The sequence below is a fragment of the Brienomyrus brachyistius genome, chromosome 14, assembly GCF_023856365.1.
Source record: "Brienomyrus brachyistius isolate T26 chromosome 14, BBRACH_0.4, whole genome shotgun sequence".
Lineage (NCBI taxonomy): Eukaryota > Metazoa > Chordata > Actinopteri > Osteoglossiformes > Mormyridae > Brienomyrus > Brienomyrus brachyistius.
The window spans coordinates 24,587,229-24,609,894 of NC_064546.1; the positions used below are offsets into that span (position 1 = coordinate 24,587,229).

The 22,666-nt window shown below is 45.9% G+C and overlaps 1 protein-coding gene across 4 annotated transcripts in view; it reads left to right on the forward strand.

The window, feature by feature from the left end:
* LOC125707903 (disks large-associated protein 2-like) overlaps window positions 1–22,498 on the forward strand; it is a 140,825-nt gene extending 118,327 nt beyond the window's left edge. For all 4 annotated transcript variants that reach the window (XM_048975319.1, XM_048975320.1, XM_048975321.1 and 1 more), the window contains 7 exons: window positions 4,776–4,835; window positions 8,834–9,192; window positions 11,468–11,553; window positions 11,852–12,264; window positions 12,617–12,708; window positions 15,209–15,361; window positions 16,092–22,498. In XM_048975319.1, coding sequence (XP_048831276.1) covers window positions 4,776–4,835; window positions 8,834–9,192; window positions 11,468–11,553; window positions 11,852–12,264; window positions 12,617–12,708; window positions 15,209–15,361; window positions 16,092–16,298 — 1,370 coding nt within the window. In that variant the 3' untranslated portion in view covers window positions 16,299–22,498. The remainder of the gene's footprint in view (window positions 1–4,775; window positions 4,836–8,833; window positions 9,193–11,467; window positions 11,554–11,851; window positions 12,265–12,616; window positions 12,709–15,208; window positions 15,362–16,091) is intronic.
* Window positions 22,499–22,666: the final 168 nt, after the last annotated feature.

The window sequence follows — 22,666 nt, forward strand, 5'->3', positions numbered from 1 at the left end:
GTCCGAAATTTACCGCTCAACTAAAGAGCGCTTTTCAGTCACACTAGGTACCGTACTTTTGGTACTTTACGAAGTTACCAAAAGTATTGTATTTCAAGGTGTTGGTTTTCCACTGGTGTAAAAATTGGTTCCGGTGCCGAATGACATCACAACACAAGGCAGTGTGTTTTGTAATGAATTCCAAAAATTACTGTAGTAGAACTGGACGATGTGCGATATTAATACCAACATCGTATGTCATGCATATCGAATTCTTACATCGCTTGTCAGCTAGATTAAGACCTGGCTTTTACTTACCTTCAGTTTGGTACGAATATTATAACGCAGGAGGAAAAAACCTACGTTTTGCAATTTTAATGATTATTCATTTTCAATATTATCTAGTATATGATTAAAAATCAGTTTACAGTTTACCCCCACTGCTGTCGTATGAGCGCTGCATGCGTTCTCCGAGACCACAATCATATTCATCTTTGGTGTTTAAATCACTCCTAGACGGGTTCGTGAGAAATATATGTTGAACTCCATTTTTGTTTCATAAATACACCAAATACATAAATTACACCAAAATCACATTGCAATATTTGTAAATTTTGCAATACGGTGCTGTCATAATGTATTATACAAAATACTTTATTTCTTGTTATGCTATCCCGATCTTATTATATCTGTTCTTCCAACCAGATCGCAATTGCAGTTTGCGTCACTTCATTTGTCTGTGCTTCCATTATTATTGTTTTTATTATTTTTTTACGTGTGACGTAATAGGTCAACCGGAAAAAGCCCAATACTAACATGCTGAAAGGAGCCACATTGCTCCCTTTTGTTGCGGAGTCAGACATACTTCGGTTGATAAATCGATCCCCCTCCCGTGCGTTATACTGCGACAAGGACAGTAGTCCGATTAAATGGCGTAGCTGAGCTAACACCGTAGCTGAACTTAGCTGTGCATTTAAACGTACTGAGAGGCAGATTAGCTAGTGGACGTAACCTCGGATGCTGATCAGCCAACAAGGCCTTTGTTTTAGTGCAGTTCAACTCATTTTCCTGACTTAATCATCAATGCAGCAAAAATTGTAACGCAGAATCGGCGTATCGAGTGAGGACTTGGATACTCATTGGAAGAGTGAATCATTGCATATTATTATCACACATTAATGGTTTATAAATAAATTATAACCAACTTGTGCTAAAATAAAAAAAAAAATGGTTGAACACACAAAGAAATGGTACATCCATCATTTTCCTGTTGCTGCAGGGTATACCCCCCCCCCCCGAAGAAGCATTCAGGGAGAGGCTCAGGCCCCCTCCTCCCCGTGCAAAAAGTAGGACAATAAAATTTGGCATGACAGCCACAAATTAAATTTGGGGCATTGTGAAAATGAAAATGTTTTACTTCATATGCACAATATTTATTTACCTTCTAAGTTTGTGTAGAAGTTTGCATTTCAGCGTAACGCTCCGGTGATGGAATAATGCCTCTGTGAGGAAACAAAATGGCCGTGGTTTGGGAACAGTCCGAAATTTCTTGACCTTGTTCAGGTTCAGCCGAATCAGCCCAAGCACTTTTTTTTTTTGTTGCATCTCACTGGTTTTGATTGTCTTGCAGTTCTGACACACCTGTAGCTCACAGCTACATGTGGAAGGTCTTTCTTTCAGCCAATGCAAGAGGCGTTTTAGGAGGTGGGGGTGGGGTTGGCTGTCCATGGCCTGTTGATTGCACGCAAACAGCCCTGCTTCACTATCCACTATCCTTGACCTTGCAGAGGCGCTCGTCCGTCTCAGCCGAGAGTTCTGACATTATTGTGGGCATGAAGAAGTTCATTACGGAGCTGAAGTCCACTGGACTGTCACCCCTCCCTCCTCCCCTGTTGCCATGGGAATACCGATGGCTGTATCTAGCTACCTTGACCAGACTGTGACTGGGCCGTGCCATCATTTCCGAGCAGGTCGATCCCTCCTGTGACTTTGTGACATGCCCATCATCTCATCGTCTGTAAGCTAATTGGCTGTTACAGCGGGAAGCTCTCAGCGTCATTATCAAACGGGAGTGGGACTGCGGACCGTTAAGTTACATGCTGTGACATGCTTTCATCAGTAATACCCCCAAGTATATCACTTATTCCTCTCTACGTACTGTATATATCTGTGTGATTGTCTACATCAGCCACTGTCTGTGTGACCTTTGCTCCTTTCCCCAGTTACTGTCCTTGCCTCATAGTCATTTGTTTTCATCTCCGACGTATCGCAGTATCCCTGCAGTGCAGGCTTTCCCCCACGAATTTTGGATTTAACAATGATTAGTCGACAAGATGGAACCTGTGATCTGCGTTAAATTTGGATTAGGTAGAATTGGAATCGTCAGCCCCCGCTGCCGGTCTCGGTCATCCTCTGCTCAGCTGAAACGTCGTCAGACCTGAATGTGCCTTTGTCCTCGAGTAAGTTTTTTTTAGAGAGAGTGTGGGGGTGGCTCATTTTTGTGAGTGTATTGCCCTTTTTGAAAGGCCCACAGTCACCTCTTCCATGAGACATGAGCGAGATGCAAATGGACTGAGTTGTGCGTTGAGTGGACGGGGTGGAGTCACCTGGCAGACCCTCCTGGGCCTCCACATCGCAGGCTCCTGCCTGTGGGCTGACACATCCCTGAACAGTCCACTTTGATAGGACAGCTACAGCAGTATACTGGGGCTTGAATTAAAACGGGGAGAAAAAGAGAGAAAGGAGTGTGGAGTTTAAATTACCCATAATCCACTATGGATGACTAGGACATAACCTAAACTTTAAAGCTGCTTCTTCAAAACAGGTTGAGTTTCAGTGTAAAGTTGTTTTAGGAATTCTTGTAAGCTTGTATTCACTAATGGTGTCCAGACGGTTTCGGTATGTATGTATAAGTATTTCAGCAGAATATATTCATCTGTAGCTGACATGACATTGTGTTTGTGTCTCATTCCAAACCTCCTCTAGGTTTTCATATGCTAATGAGCCTGCCGTGCCCCCCCCCCCCCCCCCCCCCCGCGCACTCTCCTCTCCCGCCCGCTCGTGAATGGCCAGGCTTTATCACAAACTGAGACACTAAAGGTCGACCTGTCTGCGTATCCGAACAAAGGACGGTGGGCATTTGGCCCTGTCCCGCGATGGCAGCGTCCCGTGGGTGTAATAACAGTTCCGTGAATAACGTCCTCTAGAAAGGGTCATCCACCCCCCCCTCGGGGGTCCACGGAACAGGAGCGCATATTTTGTTTGGCTAGACGGTGGTCTAGACAGCCGCAGCTGAGATGCGATGTTCACCTTCCCTGTTAGTGCTTTGCGATGCATATCGCTGAGCTCTACTCACACAGTGTACATTTAATCCAGACCTTTGGCTGTAAAAAAAAAAATAAAAAATTAAAGGTTTGAAGAATCTTAATGTTAGGGTTATCTTCTTCTAAAGATACGCTGGAAACCAACCAGTCTCTGAACACAGAACAACACGGACAGCTGTGATGACTTTTTACTTGCAAAAAGGGAAGTCCGGTCCTGACTACGAGGTGTCAGCCTCTCAGTCGAACTCAGCCAACTTCGAAAGAGGAACTCCCCTCGCAGTATCTTTTATTGAGGTACACAAACAGGATATGCAAATAACATTCAACATTGTTTATCACCATGTATGGGGTGGAAATATTCAAGCGACAGTTCTTAAGACTCTAAGGAGGGTTATTGCTAAATTAAGATCAAGCTGCTGCAGGGTGTTATTCTAAGAAATGGCATCTAGCAAAATGACAATAAAAAAAGTACATATTTCTCTAACACTTAAGACCACAGAAAAAAAGATATTCATTTTCATTTTCTTTACTCTGATAAGGACTGAACTTCCTGGACAGTTCAGTTTATTGGATGTTGATGTTGGCATATTGTAGCCAAGTACCTGGTCATTGTTGATGATGGATCGACCCGTTTGGTGACTCACTCAAAGCTCATCTTGGGGATTCTTTGTAGCTAGTTTGTAGATATGCTCAGAGACTCATTTGGAAACTTGTTCTGGAACAAGCTGATCCTATTATAAGGTGTTATGTCAATACCACCCCCAACACAAACACTGCTTGGACTCCGAATTGTAGGTACCATACCCTGGGTAGGTGGAGCAGCTGTTCACCCGCTGCAATCGCCATGGCAATTCCCCATTTCCCAAGCCGATCAAATTAAACGATATGAAAATTTGCAAGGAGAGTACCAAGGGGAAGGCCTGCTTTTAAGCTCGCGTTTGAAGCTCCCGTTTGAAGTGTGTGGGACAGGTACAGGTGTACGTGGGAAGGTGTCAGCATGAGATCTTTCCCTCATGAGCATTCTGGCAAATTTCTGCGTTTAAGCTAATGTACGCCTGAAACAACGTGTCTTTCATCCGGGGCCAGAAACAGCCGCTGCTTCACTGAGGATGGTGAATGGCTACAAATGCATCTATTTTTATATGTGGCTGAAATCTGAAATTTAAACATGTTCTTTTCTTTTAACTGTTATTTCTCTTCACACATTAATCCTTGTCACGCCAGCCGTCTGTTTTGAATTATTTATTTCTCTTCTCGTTTCGTTTTGACCCGGTCACACCCACATCTGTGTGTTTGCGTGTCTCCAAACAGAAATGTTCATTTAGGATATGTCTTAATCCGGGGACTATATTTTTCGTACTGAACCCCACGGGTGTTTCTGGAAGCTATCTGTGTTTTCGTTTGGCTCTACTTTTTTTGTGTACCTGTGTCTGTCGTGCCCCCGCAATCGCTGACATCCACCGCTCTTTGTAGGGATCCAGTTCCGCCTCCCTACTTCCTGTGCCGCGGACAGAACGTCCCAGCAACCTCCAGGTAAGGACTTCGCCTCTAAATGCAGCATGTTCACGATGTCCCCCTCCCCACATTCCGGAATTTTCTGTCCGCCTGCTTTTACAGCCCATCTGCACCTGCTGTTTCCAATGTCAGATTTTCCATCCAAATTCTCTGTGTGATTTTCTTAGGAAGTCATTTACATCACGGCTTAGTTTGGGAAAATGTGGAGAGGGGTTTAGCTGCTGCTTATATTAGTGTTGTGGTGCCTGATGGAAGGGGGAACGTGCTGAATTATGCATCATGCCATTAATTATTCAGTTTACACACCAATTAACACAGGAGGCATTGTCAAGATGGCAGTTTAATAAAGTGATCCCAAATGAACTCTTCTACCCCCACTGCTTTAAATTAGTCAGTTTCAGTCTTGACTTTTTTCTTCCTCTAACAGACCCCCTGAGATTCTCCAAGTGAATTTAAAGTTTGGAGCCAGTCGATAGTGGACCTCTTGTTGATTGAACTGGTCCGAGAGTCAGAAATTGAAAGTTCCAGCATGTGGAAAAAATATAAGCCACTGACCGTGTTTGACTCATCCCAAAAGCCTGAGATCACGGGGTCCTGCCCATAATCTGGTCGAATTTCCTTGAAAAAAATGATAGTGGACTGTATTCCACATGTACGGCATTAGGAAACAAAATAGTGGAGCTTAGGGTGCCCTGAAAGGGTGTTTAAAGTCCACAGGAAGTCGGATGAGTTCTCAGGACAGCGGATGGGGTGTTGTTATATTACATCATGTCGGGTCTCTTCAAATGCGCGGACTTCAGCCGTTCCGTTTCCACGGTGCCCTGCCTTAGCGATGAGCCCATTAAAGTGGAATGAGTTTGCCTTGACTTCATAATCCCTGAAAATCACTGTCAGCTTTCTAATACTTTCTGGGTTTTTATTCGTTACTTCGCCGCTGCCCTGGACTCGCATCTGCAACGGGCCTCTTATTGATTGGTCCGGACCAAACTGTTATCTGGCAGATAAATTGGAAACCCGTCTTGAATGTGAAATGCCCACTCAACTCACCTCCTCCTTGTCCTCTTCTGCATTGCCCCTCCCTGTCTGCACTAGGGGAGAGAGAATTGAACTGAGGGAACCTCAGTCTGCAAGCCAGTGATGCTGAGCGATAGCCATATTACCAATGACCGCCCCCCCCCCCCCCTCCATTGCTGCAGTTGGAAGAGCTATTTTTAGCTCGCCAATAGCCTTTGCGAGTGGCACTACTGACTAATCTGTTTCGGGTTTAGGACGCCCCCTGTCTCGCAGATATGGGAACTGCGCCGTGGAGATGCCTCAAGGTGACTTTTGGGATTTTTGGAATCTCGACGACCTGTAGGCAGAGGCCTAAATTTCCCTTGGAAGCTCGTTTCCTCCGGGCTTCTGTTCAGGCTCCATTATCTTTAATCTTATTTACATAATCGCTCGCCTTACAGAGAGACGGGCCTGGGATGTATTATAACCATTTGCCAGAGTGTGGCGAGTGCTGTCATGTGATAAATTACACGCAGGTCCTCCCCAATGGCCTTTATATGCCACAGAACTCCCACAATTCCGGTAATATCTGCCTAAGCCAAGGCAGCGAAGACGATGATAAGCGGCCGTGAGCATTATGAATCGCGGGCCCGGTGCTTCTTTGCCGCCTGGCTGGGTTGAGGACATTCGCTTTGCACGTTCTGCCAAGCATTGGGTACAAATGTTTGCCTGTTTTGCGGCAGCAAATTCAATCTGGGTTAGCAAATGCTTCCCGCCTCTTTAAGGGCGCACAACAGATGTACGCTTCAGCTAAAATAATTCCACCGCTCCATCTCAGGAATCCCTACAAAACGATCCGGGCTCTTTTTTGCGGAGCTCCAGTACGGCGTGGGTAATGAATTCCCCCTCAGAGGTTTATGGCTGCTGCTGTATTTTCTATGTGAAATAGCGGCCCGTTATTCCAACTCTGCGAGTACTCGGCGCGTCACGGAGCGAGGCCCTGGTGCCACGTGACGACACCGGCGTGGTGTCGAATAGTAACGGGGCTTTGGATGTTCGCCGTCCCATGAAACCCCTGAAAGGAGCCCTTGCTTTTCTTGCCGCAATCAACTCAGTCACGCAGAATGAGCTTCACCCTCCCTCTCTGACAGCCGGCACTTTTCGCATTAGCATACGATTCAGGCCCAACACAAACCCGCCTGTGGCATCCCTGCGCTCAGCTCTCAGCGTTTGGCTTCCACAAAACATGAAAGGAAGCTTTATTTGCCATTTATACAAATACAGGTGCATTAGAGACTATGTTTCATGTACATCCAATCTTGCTCTGCTTTTATGAGACATAGACATACACGGGGAGCAAAGATTAGGGTCAGCTATCCTCCCAGTACCAATGACACATTTTTCGGTGAGTTAAGGGCCTTGCTCAAGTGCTCAATGGAAGTGTACCAACTCTGCCAAGCATGGGGATTCAAACCAGCAGCCATCTGATCCATTGCGCTAGTTTGCTGAGCCACAGACCTGTGTGTCTGTGAATGTTTTTACTAGTGGATGTGGAATTCTTCCTCTAGCTTTGCCCCATGAGTTGGCTAAGATCTCCCCAGTATCGACACCTCCTGTATGCTGGCAGAAGCCTCCTCTGTTTCATCACAGCACCCCCCACCACCACCCCTTAAGAGGAAGGTAGGAGAGCTCCGGGGCCTTTTCAGAGGTCCCCTTTCAGATGGCTGCCTCTGCTGGGGGCCCCATTACATTCTGTAGGGCACAGAAGGTGGGCCCAGGGGGGTCTCTCTCAGTGTGCCGCTTGAGCCCTGTTGATGAGTCAGAGCCCTAGAACAGTGAACCTAGCGGCTGAGCGCCAGTCACGACATCCCCCCCCCTCGTGCCCCTCCACCACTTGCCTGGTAATGACTATTTTTGTCACAATGCCGAATCACCCCCCCCCCCCCACCCACCTCAGCTTCCTCTGTCGTTGTCTCACACCTATAAATCCCTTTCGGCCTCCTGAAATATCTCTCATTTTGAAAAGTAAGATTGCAGATGGAAGAGAACCTTGATGAATTCTCTTCACCCTGGAGCATCGGTGGACTATGGAGAGAACCATAGTGGCACTAGGACCACAGCCACAGCGTCGCTTGCTGAGAGGAAGCGGGCCATTTTTAAAGGGCCGGCAGTAACCGAAATGTCAGACTGGACATGGGATTGAACAGATGTCAATTGTTATCCAGAAAGGAGCCACGCTGAAAGGCGGCCTTATTATAAAAGCACCCGCAGCTCTGATAAACAGCTCAGCTCAGTGCAGGGATTTTTTTTTCTCAAATCAAACCAGTGACTCCTACTCCCTGCGCATGTAAATAAACCAGCTCTGGTCGGATTACAGTGTCACACATGCTTTTCATCCCAAGGAAAAGGTCACAGAATTATTGAAGTCTAGGCACAGAAATATCATAAACTACAGCATCATAAAGTCATATATTTAAGAAAATCACACACAGATAGACTGATCTTTGCTGTCTTGGTAAGTCCTAATAAGCCATATATTTATGGAGGTATGTAGGTAAAGTGTTGTGAGTTTTGAGATCCCCCAGATTTCTCAGATAATGGCATGTCAGCGCTCAAAGCTTCCTATTAGTCCTGTGTAGCTGCTTGTCATGTAACCCCTGGGGTCTGTCACTCACTCTGACATGCTGGGGCATTAAAGCCAGCAGCAGAGAGCTCCCTTAGATAATGGTGAGCAGAAGCTCTGTGCTCCTCAAGCCCCCCCAAGAAAGGCCCATATCTAACGGAGAGTCCATTTAGCGGCGGCATCGAGAGGATCCTCTCGATCAGTAACCCGGGACATGGGGGCCTCAATGGACCCCTCTCACTATCTCTGGGCTTATCGAGGATTTTTGTCACCCACCGTGTTTCATGATCCATTCTGAATCATCGCGCCGTTGTCACTCATGCACGCATGGTGCAAAAATATCCTCTTGTTTTTCCATTCACCTGACAGAAAGGTGTCTTCCTTCCTTGTTATTTTTTAGCGGTAACGTACACCCCCAGCTTTAAGAAGACCCCCCCACCAGTGCCACCACGCACCACCTCTAAGCCCCTCATCTCCGTGACGGCCCAAAGCAGCACCGAGTCCACCCAGGATGCCTACCACGAGGGTCGGCTGGCCCACGGCGCCCTGTGGCCGCCGGACAGCCTGGGCCGGAGCCTCTACAACTCAACGGACAGTCTGGACAGTGCCAAAGCGGTGACCATCGCCATGGAGACGGCCGCAGGCCTGAGACACCCTTCCACGGACAGCCATAGCTCGGTGCTCACTTGTGACAAGGCCGTGCTGGTGTCCAAGGCCGAGGAGTACCTCAAGAGCCGGCGTTCCTCCATCGGGATCCAGGTGACGGCCCCCTAACATCCCTTCGTCAGTCTGATGAGTCATTCCCCCAGAATGGTAGTGCCACCAGCGCTGAATGGGCTGCTGAGCCTAAACAATGCCATCACACATCGGCAGTCTAGTTGGGTAACAGACGTGGCAGGTCGCCATGCCGACCGGCCCGCCCATCATAAGGCTTGTCGCCACTGGAGACAGAGTCACTGTTGCCCAGTTCCAGTCCGCGCCCATTAGCGCACTTGTGTCTTCATTAACACCAGTATGGAAATTCATAATGACCTCAGTGTTTTTTTTACGGGGCAGCAGGTGGCATGGGAGTTAAGGAAATGGGCTCATAACCTAAAGGCTGGCATTTCAGGGCCTGGGGGGCGTCTATAGTACCCCTGAGAAAGTTAATTAACTCAAATTAATCGTGCTATGACATCAAAGGTCAGATCACATAAACGTGTTGCATAAACATCATGATGATTGTTATTCTTTGTGTGTATATTTAAGAGTAAGCCCTTCCTCATTTTGAAGTTTACGTTTCTGGTATGATGTCTCATATGAACCACTGCTGTCCACCGGACGACCAGGAACGCACATGTAAACGTGCGCAGTGATGAGAGTGCTGATCTGCGGCAGTTTGAGTGAAAGGGGGACCCGGTGCACCCTTCTCCTCCGCTCCGGCGATGACGGCAAAAACACCCATGGTTACCATTAGGCCACAAGGGACCACAGTTTGCAAGCAGTATTTAAAACCCTTTGCCGGCCACCTGATGGAAAAGGACTGTGCTCCTCACCCATCCCAAAGGTCAGGGCTATAAGGCTACAGCCTTCCTTCAATCTTCTGGAGGACATTTTTGACCTGTCACACAGAATATTCCAGAAGGGGTTCCCCCCAATACCATCACGTTGTGACATAAAGAGATAAATGAATATTCCTTAAAATGAATCAAAGCTATGCTAAAAGTGACATTTAAGGTCAACTGAATCCAGCATTTGCACTTCCTCCTAACCGGGCCCCCAGGGGGCATTGTTGGGTCTACCAGTGAGTGCTTCGAGCCCCTTGGGGGTGATAACCTCCCTCCTCCTGCTCAAAGATAATTCCTCTCACTCAATCCTTTCTTTATGCTCTTTCTGGGCCCCCTGGGACATATGACATTTTCGAGATGAGCAACCAGACAGCGTCAAACAGGACTCCAGTGTCAGGAACAGTGGAGGTGGGGGGGATCAGCTCCACTTCTGTCTTCTGGGGGGTCTCTCTTTTCATGAAGGGAATTACTTAAATATCGTTTTGTTTTCTGGCAATGTTGTCACTCCCACAGGTACTCATGGAAACAGACTCGCGGGTCGGATCAGCTGCCTGTGTGCGACCTTCCAATTCCCCCATTGTCACTTGAGAGGGGAAACATTTTAGCGAATTGTCGGTGAAGTATTTATTGTCAAAAAGGCAAAATGGGAGATTCTTCTTCTTCTACTTGCCTGTTCTTTTTTGTTCTTTTGTGGAAATGATATCAGACCCTACATACTGTCTCTGCTGTGTTTACGTTTGGTTTGAGATTTCTTGGCTTTTTATAAAGCTGGATATTTCATTCAAGAGCCTTTGGGTTACCAGCCCATCAGCCTTAACCCTCTGGGGTCTAGGGGTAGGGAACACACTTTCACTGAGTGGGACATGGTCACACATTTCATTCAATATCATAAACTTCATTCATGGCAAATAAATTATTTCTTATATATTAGTTTTGTCATTAAACTCACCTTAATCTTAGTGTACTTTTATTTATGTAATATTTATGTGAAGTTTGTAATTTGACATCAAAGTATAGACATTGCAAAATGCCGTTTGGAACACTTGCAGAAACATTATAAAAGTACACAGTAAGCAATGGTGGCAGTTTGTTTTGATCCCAGATATCTGATCACCAAAATCTCGGCTACATGACGATGACTACACTCTACTACCTGCTACCCCAAATGTTGTTGATGTATTTCAGTTATCTAGGGGTAAGATCCTTTACTGATAGTCAATACTCCGTGGCCCGAGAAGACCTTGAACAGGCAGCCTCCATGAGGGCAAGTGATTCAGAAGAATGCATCATTATTTTATTATATTCTGTCGTGCAGGATAGAGGGTTACAGCTGCTGCAGGTATTTATAGAATGCAGACTCTTTCATTTAAACTGAATGTTTGGCTCCTTCACCGTCCACTATTTGTATGAGAAAATTAATGGGTGTTCACAGCAGGAGCCAGTGAGCCTCGTCCGTCAGTCTGAGTGCCATTTTCTCACCATGCCAGGTGGAGGCGGCAACTGACTCTGAGTCTGAGAGCCGGGAGCTGCGGGAGTACCATTCAGTGGGGGTCCAGGTGGAGGACGACAAGAGGTATGGCTCTGCACACGACCTGACATGGGGGTCACCCCGGGACAGCCCCTGCCTCCCCGCCTAGCATGAGCCAATCACCGGCAGCAGATGGTCCGACTTGGCTGGTGTGGCTTTGTGCCTGTGTGTGTGTGTGTCTGTGCATGCATATGCGTGTTCCTGCATGCGTGTTGGGTGGTATGTATGTGAACACACATGCATGTGTCCTTTGGCGTGTGCTGCATCGGTGCTCTTACACAGGTATGTTGCAGGTATTTGCCACGTGCATGCCTTGCTCTAACCAAAGCCTCTCTCCGATCAGGCATGGCCGGTTCAAGCGGTCCAACAGTGTGACGGCGGCAGTGCAAGCCGACCTGGAGCTGGAGGGCTTTCCAGTCCACATGGAGGACAAGGGCCTGCAGTTCGGCGGTGCCTTCCAGAGGCACTCGGAGCCCAGCACTCCAACACAGTACGGGGCTGTCCGCACCGTGCGCACGCAGGGCCTCTTCAGCTACCGCGAGGACTACCGTACACCCGCCGAGCCGGTCAGCAGCCCGCGGCCCGAGCCCTGGCCCACAGAGGTGGCCCGTGAGCCTGGCGACACCGGACGCCTCTCACCTGGCCGCCGTGATGGCAGCTGGTTCATGCAGCTGCTTCACACTGAAACCAAGAGGCTGGAGGCCTGGTGCAAGGAGATGGAGCGCGAGGCGGAGGAGAAGGACCTGTCAGAGGAGAGTGAGTCCCTGCCGAGTCAGCGCAGGTTCCAACCTGGGAGTCTGATCACATGCACTGTGACTCAGCAGTCAGATATGTGTCGGATAGTCCTGTTATGTCTTCTAGAAAAGAACAGTTTCTAGGTAGCTGGTAGTGTCACGGTTAAGAACTGAAGTTTGCTGACCCATTTCCTGGGGAGGATCATGCTGTTGTCCCCCTGAACTTTTGACATTCTGCGTGAAGCTAGATAATGTATTTCAGCTAAGCAGTTATATCTGAAGGTCTGGTGTCTCTCAGTTCTAGATAAAAAGCAGTTATGCTCTCTCCCGTGTTCTTTCAGTTGCACCCTAAGGCTTGTGTCCATGTCTTGCAGTTCTAGGTAAAATCCGGAGCGCCGTGGGCAGTGCACAGCTCCTCATGTCCCAGAAATTCCAGCAGTTCTACTGGCTCTGTCAGCAGAACCTGGTAAGTGGGTGCGATGCGTCCGCTTGCGGGTCCTGTACTAAAGGGCCATGTGTGTCCACGAGTGTCTGTGTGCCAGAGTTTGCAGATGGGTTTTGCACGCGCCCGTATGGGTGTAATTCCACATGCCTGCCCCTGTCGTCAGGGTGATCGTGTGAGCTGGTCACATCCTCAGCCACCGCTACACAAGGTGTAGCCACAAGGTGACTGCGCAGGAAAGTGGGTAGGAGATGCGAGGGGGCCGTCATCCACCGAGTGGAGAGAATAAGAAGATCGATAGGGATCTGGGTCTCTCACCGATGATGAAAATGCCCCGAACGGCATCAGAGCAGCGCATGGCCGCATTCTCCTGACTCACGCTGAGGCGAGCGGGGAATACGGGAATAGCTCTGGCTTAAAATAGCGCCTGAAGCAGCCGCTATCAATCACCGGCCTGTCAGCTTTCATTCTGAGCACCTGAAACACACTCGAGCTCCACCAGGAATGCTAATCCCCATGCGGCTCTCCTCCTAGTGGTCCTCTCCGGCATTGCAGACAAAAGGGAACTCTAAATCCTTTGATATCCTTTGATAATTACTTTTCCGGAGGACATGGAATTCCCTTCTCTGGAAGTTGAATTGGTGTTTTGGCTATGCCCATCTTTTAAATGCTGTTTTGGTTTATTGTTTTGTCACAATTGCTTTTAATGAGCCCCTGAAGTTGACACACGCACGTCATGTGACCCTTCTGCCCCAAAATTATTTGGGATAATGACCTCATCCTGGATTTACCTCCTACTGTGACACATGTACAACTGTATTAAGCTGCAAACTTTGACAGGTTTAAAATTTGTTGGGTGACTCTTTTTGATGTGCATGTGATAAAAAGAAACTTGACAGGTAGGCCACTGGTCCGGGATGAGGACATAGACCGGGATGAGGACATAGACTACATATCTGCACCTCAGTAATGCATTGCACCGCACTCCGCATTTGCAAAATCCATTCCCTTTCTGAGCCGACGATAAACGCGAACGTTGTCTCGCCAAAGCAATTTCCATTTTTATAACAAGGACACAACGAGAATTTATAAATGAAAAGGCTGAGCGTGGTTCTCATTTTCTTCAAAAGACGAACCAGGATCAGTGGAAAGAAGAGGCTGTCATCCCCAGTGTTTCAGTGATTCCACATCTTGTCCCAGTCTAACCCTTCAGAATATTCCAGAAAAATTCAGCCCCTCTTTTTAAAATGACTGAGGGGGGCTCAACCTGTTACAAGCTTTTTGAAAGTACTGTAAGCTACTGCCAACGTTGATCCAGGCTTCCGATTTTCATAAAGGTTTTCTAAAGGGCAAGAAGAAAGTAGGAACTCTGAGGGCCAAATTTGGCTGGTTCTGCTTCTATGAGATTTTGGCTGATAGGACCCCCCTCTCCCCCCAACCTTCATCAAGGACAAGACAGGCTCCTGAGTCCCCCCCCCCCCACCCACCCCCGCCACTCACCACTATGTTACAGCACAGAATCCTGGTCCAAACATGAATGGGCATGTGTGTCAGTCCAGCTAGGCCTTTGCTGTGCCGTCTTAATAAGCGGCCACCAGCCAAACAATTTTGCAGCGAGAATCTCAAACGTGGGGTGAGACTGGATTTGTCTGTATGAAGGGGAACTGATGCATAGATCCAAGCACCAGTCAGCGGCCCCTAAAGCTTCATGAATAGACCTTGAGGCTACACTATTTCCTTTTTATTTATTTATATATATTTTTGTCACGTTGTGTCTTTCTCCCTAATTCGTAGTCTGAGCAATCTGCTTTTCATGTCATGAGTCATAGTGAGAAGTATTAGTCGCCGCGTTAGGTCATTAATTACTTTCACCTCGATCCTGTCATGAGTTTCTCCTCGACGCTCTCCCAACGCATGCAAACCAACTGCTGGGTTTTCCCGAGGCTTGACGAGGCCATCTGCTGGGTACTGGCGGGATTGAGTGAAACCACGCTCATTCAGAAATTCGTTCTGAGCTCCTTCCTGAACCGCCTAAGGAGACTTGATTTTTTGACATTAAGCCCTACCTCCATTACTGGGTGCCGTCCTGATGACATTTATCCCTTTTTGTCATAAAATGCCTCAGGCAAGTCTTCGGAACGCAGCGTAAATTGGTCTAGGTACATTGAACTATAGAAACGGGATTTCTGCTAACATGCCGGGTTTATAGTAGATCCAACATCTGTTTAGTCATTTTATGTAACTGCTGCAGTGGTTCCCAATCCAGTCCTCAGGGACCCTCAGACAGTCCAGGTTTTTGCTCCCTCCCATCTCCCTGTTCACAGTTTTGCTCCCTCTCAGCTCCCAAAAATGTGAACTGTCTCCCAGAGGAGAAAAATGGGAAACACTGAACGACAGGTTTTCAAAGCGACTGTGAAGGGTGTCGTATATTAAGTCAGGCTTCACATTTGTACTGGCATGACTGATACCTGAGGTGTCGTCTGCTCCACACCCACCTCCCTCACCCCCCATCACCCTCTGCCAGGACCCCAGTGCCATGCCCAGACCGACCTCTCAGGACCTGGCCGGATTCTGGGACCTCCTGCAGCTGTCCATCGACGACGTCACCGCCAAATTTGACGAGTTGCAGCAGATCAAGAACAATGACTGGAGGCTCATGGAGATCCCAGAGAAGAAGGTGAGGCTTCTAGGCGAGACCCTTTAAATCACCTGGGTTGTGTCCTTGTTCCGCTAAGTGAACCGGATCCTAATCTGGCCACTGAGGGGCCCCGCCGCCATATTCAGCTATATATTTTCCTGCTGTCATGTTTAAACACATGCAGCTGCAGAGAAAAACCACCCAAATCGCTCCCGTTAAAAACGTGGCTAAAATATCTTATGCGATAAACGTGCCCCTCTTGGGGTCTGTCATTATATCAGACTGGTTTTGGGTCTCGCTGACTCACCAGGGCCAGAAAGCGTCGTCGGCATTCGGGTTTCATGTAATTTGTTAGATTGCAGCGTTGGGCTGAACTTCCTGGTGCCCTGGATGCCCAGATTTAAATTTATGACCGATATGAGTGACTTTATATGCTGAAATTAAGCTTTGGCTGGGTATAACAGGCTCCATAATTCATACTGAGGGGCCAACCTTATCATCAGCCAATAGTATATTTTAAATCGGTGAGTGACAGGGGATGGTATTCTTTGAGGACCAATCAGCTTCCAGCTGGGGCATTATCCGAAGCCCCATCCCTACATATATGCCCCTGCTCTGCTGAATTGTAACCACAGGATGAACACACAGGCAGACAAACTCACCACAGATTGTTTCCAGAACTTGCATCGACAGCTATCACCCCTCTGCGACCGAAGGAATGACAGCCACCTGTCTCTTTACCTCCCCATCTTCCATGAACGCGGAGCAGCTGCCACCCCCTGTACCAAAGAAGAGCCTGAAAGGGCGGATGGGCGTGATGCGGGAGAAGTCGCTGGACCTCCCGGACCGCCAACGGCAGGAGGCGCGGCGCCGGCTAATGGCGGCCAAGCGGGCGGCCTCCTTCCGGCAGAGCTCAGTGGCTGAGCGTGCCGACAGCATAGAGATCTACATCCCCGAGGCCCAGACCCGCCTCTGAGGGTGCCCCCCCCCTCCTTTCTGGTCTCCCAGCTGGCCCCCATTTTCTGTCCTCACTTACGCGGTAACAAATTTGTGTTGATCCCAGCTAAAACACAAAGATAATATTTATCTAACCGTCTCGTGTTAATACGCTACTCTACCCCCACCCACCATTTTGCCCCAGCCACCCTCCATCACCCTTCCCCCATACAGTAGCAGCTTATTCTCCAGTCAGTGACATGTGTATCTGACAAAACAGCAGTGAAGAGCTGACTGTGTTCTGGTACCTTTCAGCGCTAACACCCCTGTAGTGTTTACCTAGCAGGTGTGGGGAGATGAGTTCTAGGCCCCCGTCAGGCCTTCTCAGAGGCCCACCAGCACTGGGGGAGGGGGGCTTTGGGCTAGAATCTAAGATGGGGTGAATACTCAGCTTTTCGAGCCTGTATAATTAGCTCTTAGTAAGCGAGGGGGGTTCGAAACCTGTTTAGTTTACGATTCTTTGGAATTCGACCAGGAAAACTGTCCTAAAATCCGTGCCACGGCTCAAGCAACCTCCGGAAAGGTGCGGAGGAGTTTGAGAATGCCAAGGCATCATCCTCTGTCTATCCTGCACCTCCATTCTATCACTTAGGCACCTGTAAATAATACCGCTTCTGTTTTCAATCATTCCGCCTCGACGCTGCAACAAGATATCTTGTGGGCGGAGTCACAAGTCATATAGTTCTGTACAGTAAATAATGAATGAATAATATTCCTGTTCGTATTTCCAAGGGAAATGTTAGCAGTGAAGCCCACTCAATATTGTTGCAATTGAATTGCAATGGTACGAAGACTTCAATTACGTTGGTTTTTACCTCACGTGGTCCGATTTTCCCTCCCTCTCGATTCCTGCACTTGTAGCATTTAAATACCGTGCGAAAATGCATAATAGATGCTTCGATCAGCTGCTGGCTCAAAGCAGAATGCGGTGCAAGCATCTCCCTTTCCCAGAGAATGGTGCATTCGTGTCACGTGGACTTGCCGAAGGTCAGCCAAGTACTTGTGTCCAGTCTTAATGAGGATGGGAGGAGAGTTCTGATTCTGCTAAGGGTGTTCTCAACCTGCGAATCAATGGACCTCCCTCACTCCCACAGGGATAAAGTTAGCTACGTTGGGCAGGGTGGGGGTTCCACATGTATTCTAAGAAGCCAAAAATAGAGTACGCTAATGTTGTTCAGCATGAGAAGAAAACACATTGATTGACCCACCTGAACTGCTAGACTAGCAGGACGCAACTGATGCCAGCACCCGTCTGGAGAAAGGACTGGCCCTGGCAGGAGAAAATCTGAGAATGACATGACGCTGGCGTGCCACTCTGCCCCCTGCTGATGCAGGTCTGGGAACGAGCTATGTGAACCCAGAACACGTCCCGAAAGCTGCACAAAATTGGAAAAAGATCACGCCGGTCGAGCTAGCTGAATGTGTGTAGAGACCGGTTCTTGCAAAGTCAGAATGAACTGGAATATCCTTTTAACGTCTTCAATGCTAATCTGCACATTAAGACCTTAAATGTAATTTTGCCACTGTAGTCTGAGTCGAATATTACTTAGATAGGCTCAAACAATTTTAAACTACTTCGAGATTAATCAACAGATGAAATGGTGCTTCTTTGTACTCTTGGGTCTTGTCTGATCCAATCTTAGGTAAACAATTTAAGCCACACGAATTGAATGGCGGAATTTGTTCATTTCGTATACAAATACATCTGTAAAGAGTTTATTTTTTGGCAGAGGAAATTGTCTAGTGTTCACGTCAATGTATTTGTCCATTGCATTATGATTTTTATGGTCACTGTGTGGCAACGGCCGAGTGCCAAGTGGCAATACCAGGGCACGGAGTGTCATGTGTCCAATCGGGATGTCGGCAGCAGCTGCAGACAGACTTACATGAAGGTGACCACATGCACCTGGTGGTTGGTGGTCACACCAGCCCTGCTGCAACAGGCCCATAATGAATACTGCTGAGTTTTGATCTGAGAGACCCTTAGGCCTTGATTCAAACAGCATTTCTTTTCCTTTTGCACTGATCTGCTGTCAGATTTATGCCATCCCTCGGAACTGCCGGGAATCAATACAGTGTATGGGGGCAGGGAATTGCATAAACTCTAAGCATGTGTGAGAACTGATGGGAAAAGCCCCCCTGTTTGTGTGTTTTATGAGGTCGTCAGCCACCCATCGAAGCCACTCGGCCTCGCATCTTTCACACTTGGATTAATTGCTAGTCTTGTGTCCTCGGTTGCATGTTTTTATACAGGTTAGAAATATTTTCACATACTGTGTACCGGAATGACTTGTTAAGCTGAGAGGGCCACAAAGGTGTGAATGACTAATATTAGGAAGTCTCAGTTCTGATCAGATTCAACAACGTGTATCCTGGAAAATCACGAATCTGCCTTGTGTGAGATGTGTGGGTGTTATTGTGTTTCTGCTACCACTGGCTGGTGAGGGATTCAGACATTGGCTTTTTAGAGTCATGTGACCATTTCCGTTCTAGCAGTCATGCTTAACGGCTGACAGTGGGCTGTCTGCAATGGAATAATGCAGTTGTGATTAAAATATAATTATCCACTCGTTTAACCTAATCCAGTCCCCCCCATTTTTGTAAATGTGTGCTTAATTTACCAGACAGCCTTAAAGTCAAACTTAAGCAAAAATGCCTATGAATGTATGGGTCACAAGGTGCAGAATCTGTGAAAAATAAAGTAACAAAAATTCAAGGGAATTAATAAATTAAAGGGCCATTGTTCTGTTTTCCCTTTCCGATTTTCAGGTTTCAAAGATAAGGCCCATGCGTGAGTCATTTCAATAGAGGCAGACCGTCACTGAAGCTTTCTAGGACTGTGTCCAAACCCCAAATCATGCTCATAGCCAAGATGTAATCATAAATCACTCTGCCAAAAATGACAGAAGGTATATGTGTGTGCTAAGCCGTCCGTCTGAGACCTGTTATCGTCAAGGGACTTTTCTCAACATCATGTAGATCAAACCTTGGACACGCAGTCGTTTCTGTAACATGCAGGGTTTGTGCGTTTATATCCAGGACCAATCATCTGCTGCTATCAAAGCTCTACACACATACTACTTTGCAGAGATGCTGCACAGACAGCGAAAAGTTAACATCTAGTGTACATGCATTTTATTTGAGTCTGCTGTAAGGGCGTACGTGAATCATTTATCCTAAGCTCTCGTTCAGTGTCACTTACCTGATAGTCAAGCGGAAATATCTGTCTCAATACCGGCACATAATTACTGCTCAGCACTTTGTGAAGAAAAAACCTTACGTCAGCCATGTTATTTTGTGAGTGCAGAGATGGAGCTTAAGGCTTTTGCAACATTCCCCACGGAATTTAACCAAAATTTAACTGATTGTTGATTAGCTTCCACAGAATTTATTTGGTACAATTATCGGCGTTTTAGGGGATCAAAAAAGAGGAGAATTTTTTATTTTATGGAAAATTGATTGACGAGTTGAAGTCAACACGTGTCAGAGTATTTATGTATATTTTTCAAATGCCATAAATTCTTCATATTCGTTTTTATTTATGCTAAGGTTAAGCTGTGCTGTAAATATAAATTGTACAGATGAGGAGAGATTTTTTCGGTGCCTTAAAGATTGAAATATTAAACCTAAAATAATTCTCTAAAGTTTGAAAAATAAGAACTTTAAATACTAATGGAGAATTGCCCTTAATGTAACTGTCATTTAAGCTGTTATATCTGAATAGGAATAAAAGTTTTGCCACATAAAAGCAAACAATCAAGAAGTCAGACGTCAGAGATTTAGTTTTTGCTAAACAACTAAAATGTCAGGGAGGAGTGGATATGATAAACCTGACGGTTTGATAAAGAAAATCGCGAATGACAGATGAGGATATTTCCATAAAAAATAACGCACTTTTTAACACAGCCTAACAATACATTTTCAATGACAGTAGAACAAGGACTGGGATGGATGGGGGGAGGGGTGGCCAGCGTTAAATGCTTTCGACTGTGCATTCATAGATACGCAGAGAATCATGGCCAACATGATAAACTGCCAATTATTTTTTTTGCGTCATAACACAGAGTTTTCAGTATCGGTACCAAGAGTCCGTAGTGAATGCAGAAATGCACTGATGACGTCATGATTCGAGGGAACCTGTGGTCCCGGGGGGGATGGCCAAGCTGTCGGACCATTCAAATAGCTGCTACAAAACCGAGCACTTTGATGCATCATGCTACCTAGGCATGCTAGAAAGGGCTCAGATGCGTTCTTCCTGTCGTCACTAGTCAGGTCAGGCTAATCCGCTATTTGTTGTTTCATTTCACACACGCAGGTCGGACCAGAGTGTCCATGTCAAATGTTTGGGACGTGCCGCAGCCGGACATTCCCGTCCTCTTTTGGGTTTGCTGCACACGCATTTACTGTGCTTGGAAAAAAATCAAACAAAATGATCGTAATCCAAAGTTCCTGAAGATTAGCGCCTTCTAGCCCTGTTTACTCCAATTTGACTTCATTATCTGTTCATGTGAGAAGCTGAGGATCAGACTAATTGTGATGGGAAAATGATACAGGAATAGGATAGAATATACAGAAAGGATGTTGTCTTTTTACAGTGTCCTATTTACAATGTATACATATAATAATCATCGTGTGATACAGAGGATGTAGCTACAGAGGGCTGTAAAGAGTTAACAACTGTGCATATCTGCATAACCTGATGATATATTGTGCCATATGTAGTTTTCCTGCTTTTCCGTTTTGGAAATCACCCAGGGGTCGCCGTCCACTTTATTTAGGCTTCTGCTCTTTGAAGGACACGGAGCGGCTGTGTTACGCGGACCCGTCGAGCGCGTTTATGTGTCTGGTTGTTCCGTTCAATGCAGCACCACTCTTCTTCTCTCTCGCGCTGGAGCTGGTCTTTACGTTAATTCTTGCACCGTGTTTGACACCCTGCGCGCTTTTCTGTGCCAGTGTAAAATGTGCATAATGTTTATATGTTACAAGTTATCATTTATTTCTTTTACGGAAAAGATCTTTCCTCTCAAAGGCATTTTAATACTCAAGTACTTCTAGTATATTTATGCTAAGAAATAAGCATTAAACCCACCGACGTAGCTCTAATTTTACTGTAAAATTAGCTGTGCCTGTCAGAATTTGTCAGCAAGGGTGAAAACAGAGAAAATCGCTGTAATATAGTTCTCATTATATTATTTTATTCTCCTCACCTTGGCTATAAACTGTGCGTAGTGTATAAATGGGTGGCTCTTTCAGCGTTACAGGAAAAAGCTGATTAAATCAGGGGAATGTGCATATTTAGCAATAATAGTCTTCTGTAGAAAGCAGCAGAATATACTGTTAAGCTTCACCCCCTGAGAATCTGTATGAGCGGATAATTATAGTTTCCATTCACTGAACTACCGGTAAACAAGTTAAAGTGCGTTCAGATGAAGACCACATAACGTGTTCACCATCGTTCTGTTTTTTTTCTAATGCAATTGCTGATACATTAATTGTGCATAAATATGTGCACAAACTTATAGCGATAGTCATTTCAACTCGAGTCCACCTAAAATGCTTTTAGAGAGGAAGAGCTTTGGGCATTTTTTTTTCTTTTCTGATTAAACATGAGTTACCATCTGGACAAATGTACACCACCTCCTAGATCATGGAATGTGAAACAATAAGTAAAAGGTAGATGTTTAGTAAAACTATTTTCAATTCTTGAATATCATATCAATAAAGATGAATATAAATGCCAAAAATTCATAATTTGTAAAGAAATATAGACATATAGAAATATATAAATATATGCTTAGTTTAAATCAAACTTTTCGCTTGTGTTTTAATTATAATAATTATAATTTGCATTATAATAAATTATAATTTGCATTACTTTGAATGAGTCATGATGGCATGCAAGACACTAATATTGAATGTATGAGTTTTCACGTTTTCGTTTAGAATAAATATTTTATCTATATGTCATTTTATTTATGTGTTTATTTACTGTCATTTTAGCTTTGAATATTACCAGCAGGTCTTACATTTCAATTTTACTGTCATTATAGATTTATTTTACTGTGCTTTAAGTGTTTTGCATCATTTCATGTTTTTATGAATCTGGCTCTTTAAATAGTTAAAGCACTGCTATTCATCTGTAAATATTTCTGCAATTAAATTTTCTAAGAAAATGTTAAATGCGTTTGTGTCGCTCTTCTGTTCCACATATATTTTAGTATATTTACTGTAAAATTGCAACTGCTACTACTTGCAATATCCTGGAATGAAAGATACAAAATGAGCAAAGTGCACGTCTTGGAACAAATTCTAATCAAGTTATGTACAGTTTCAGTCTGTCGAAGCATC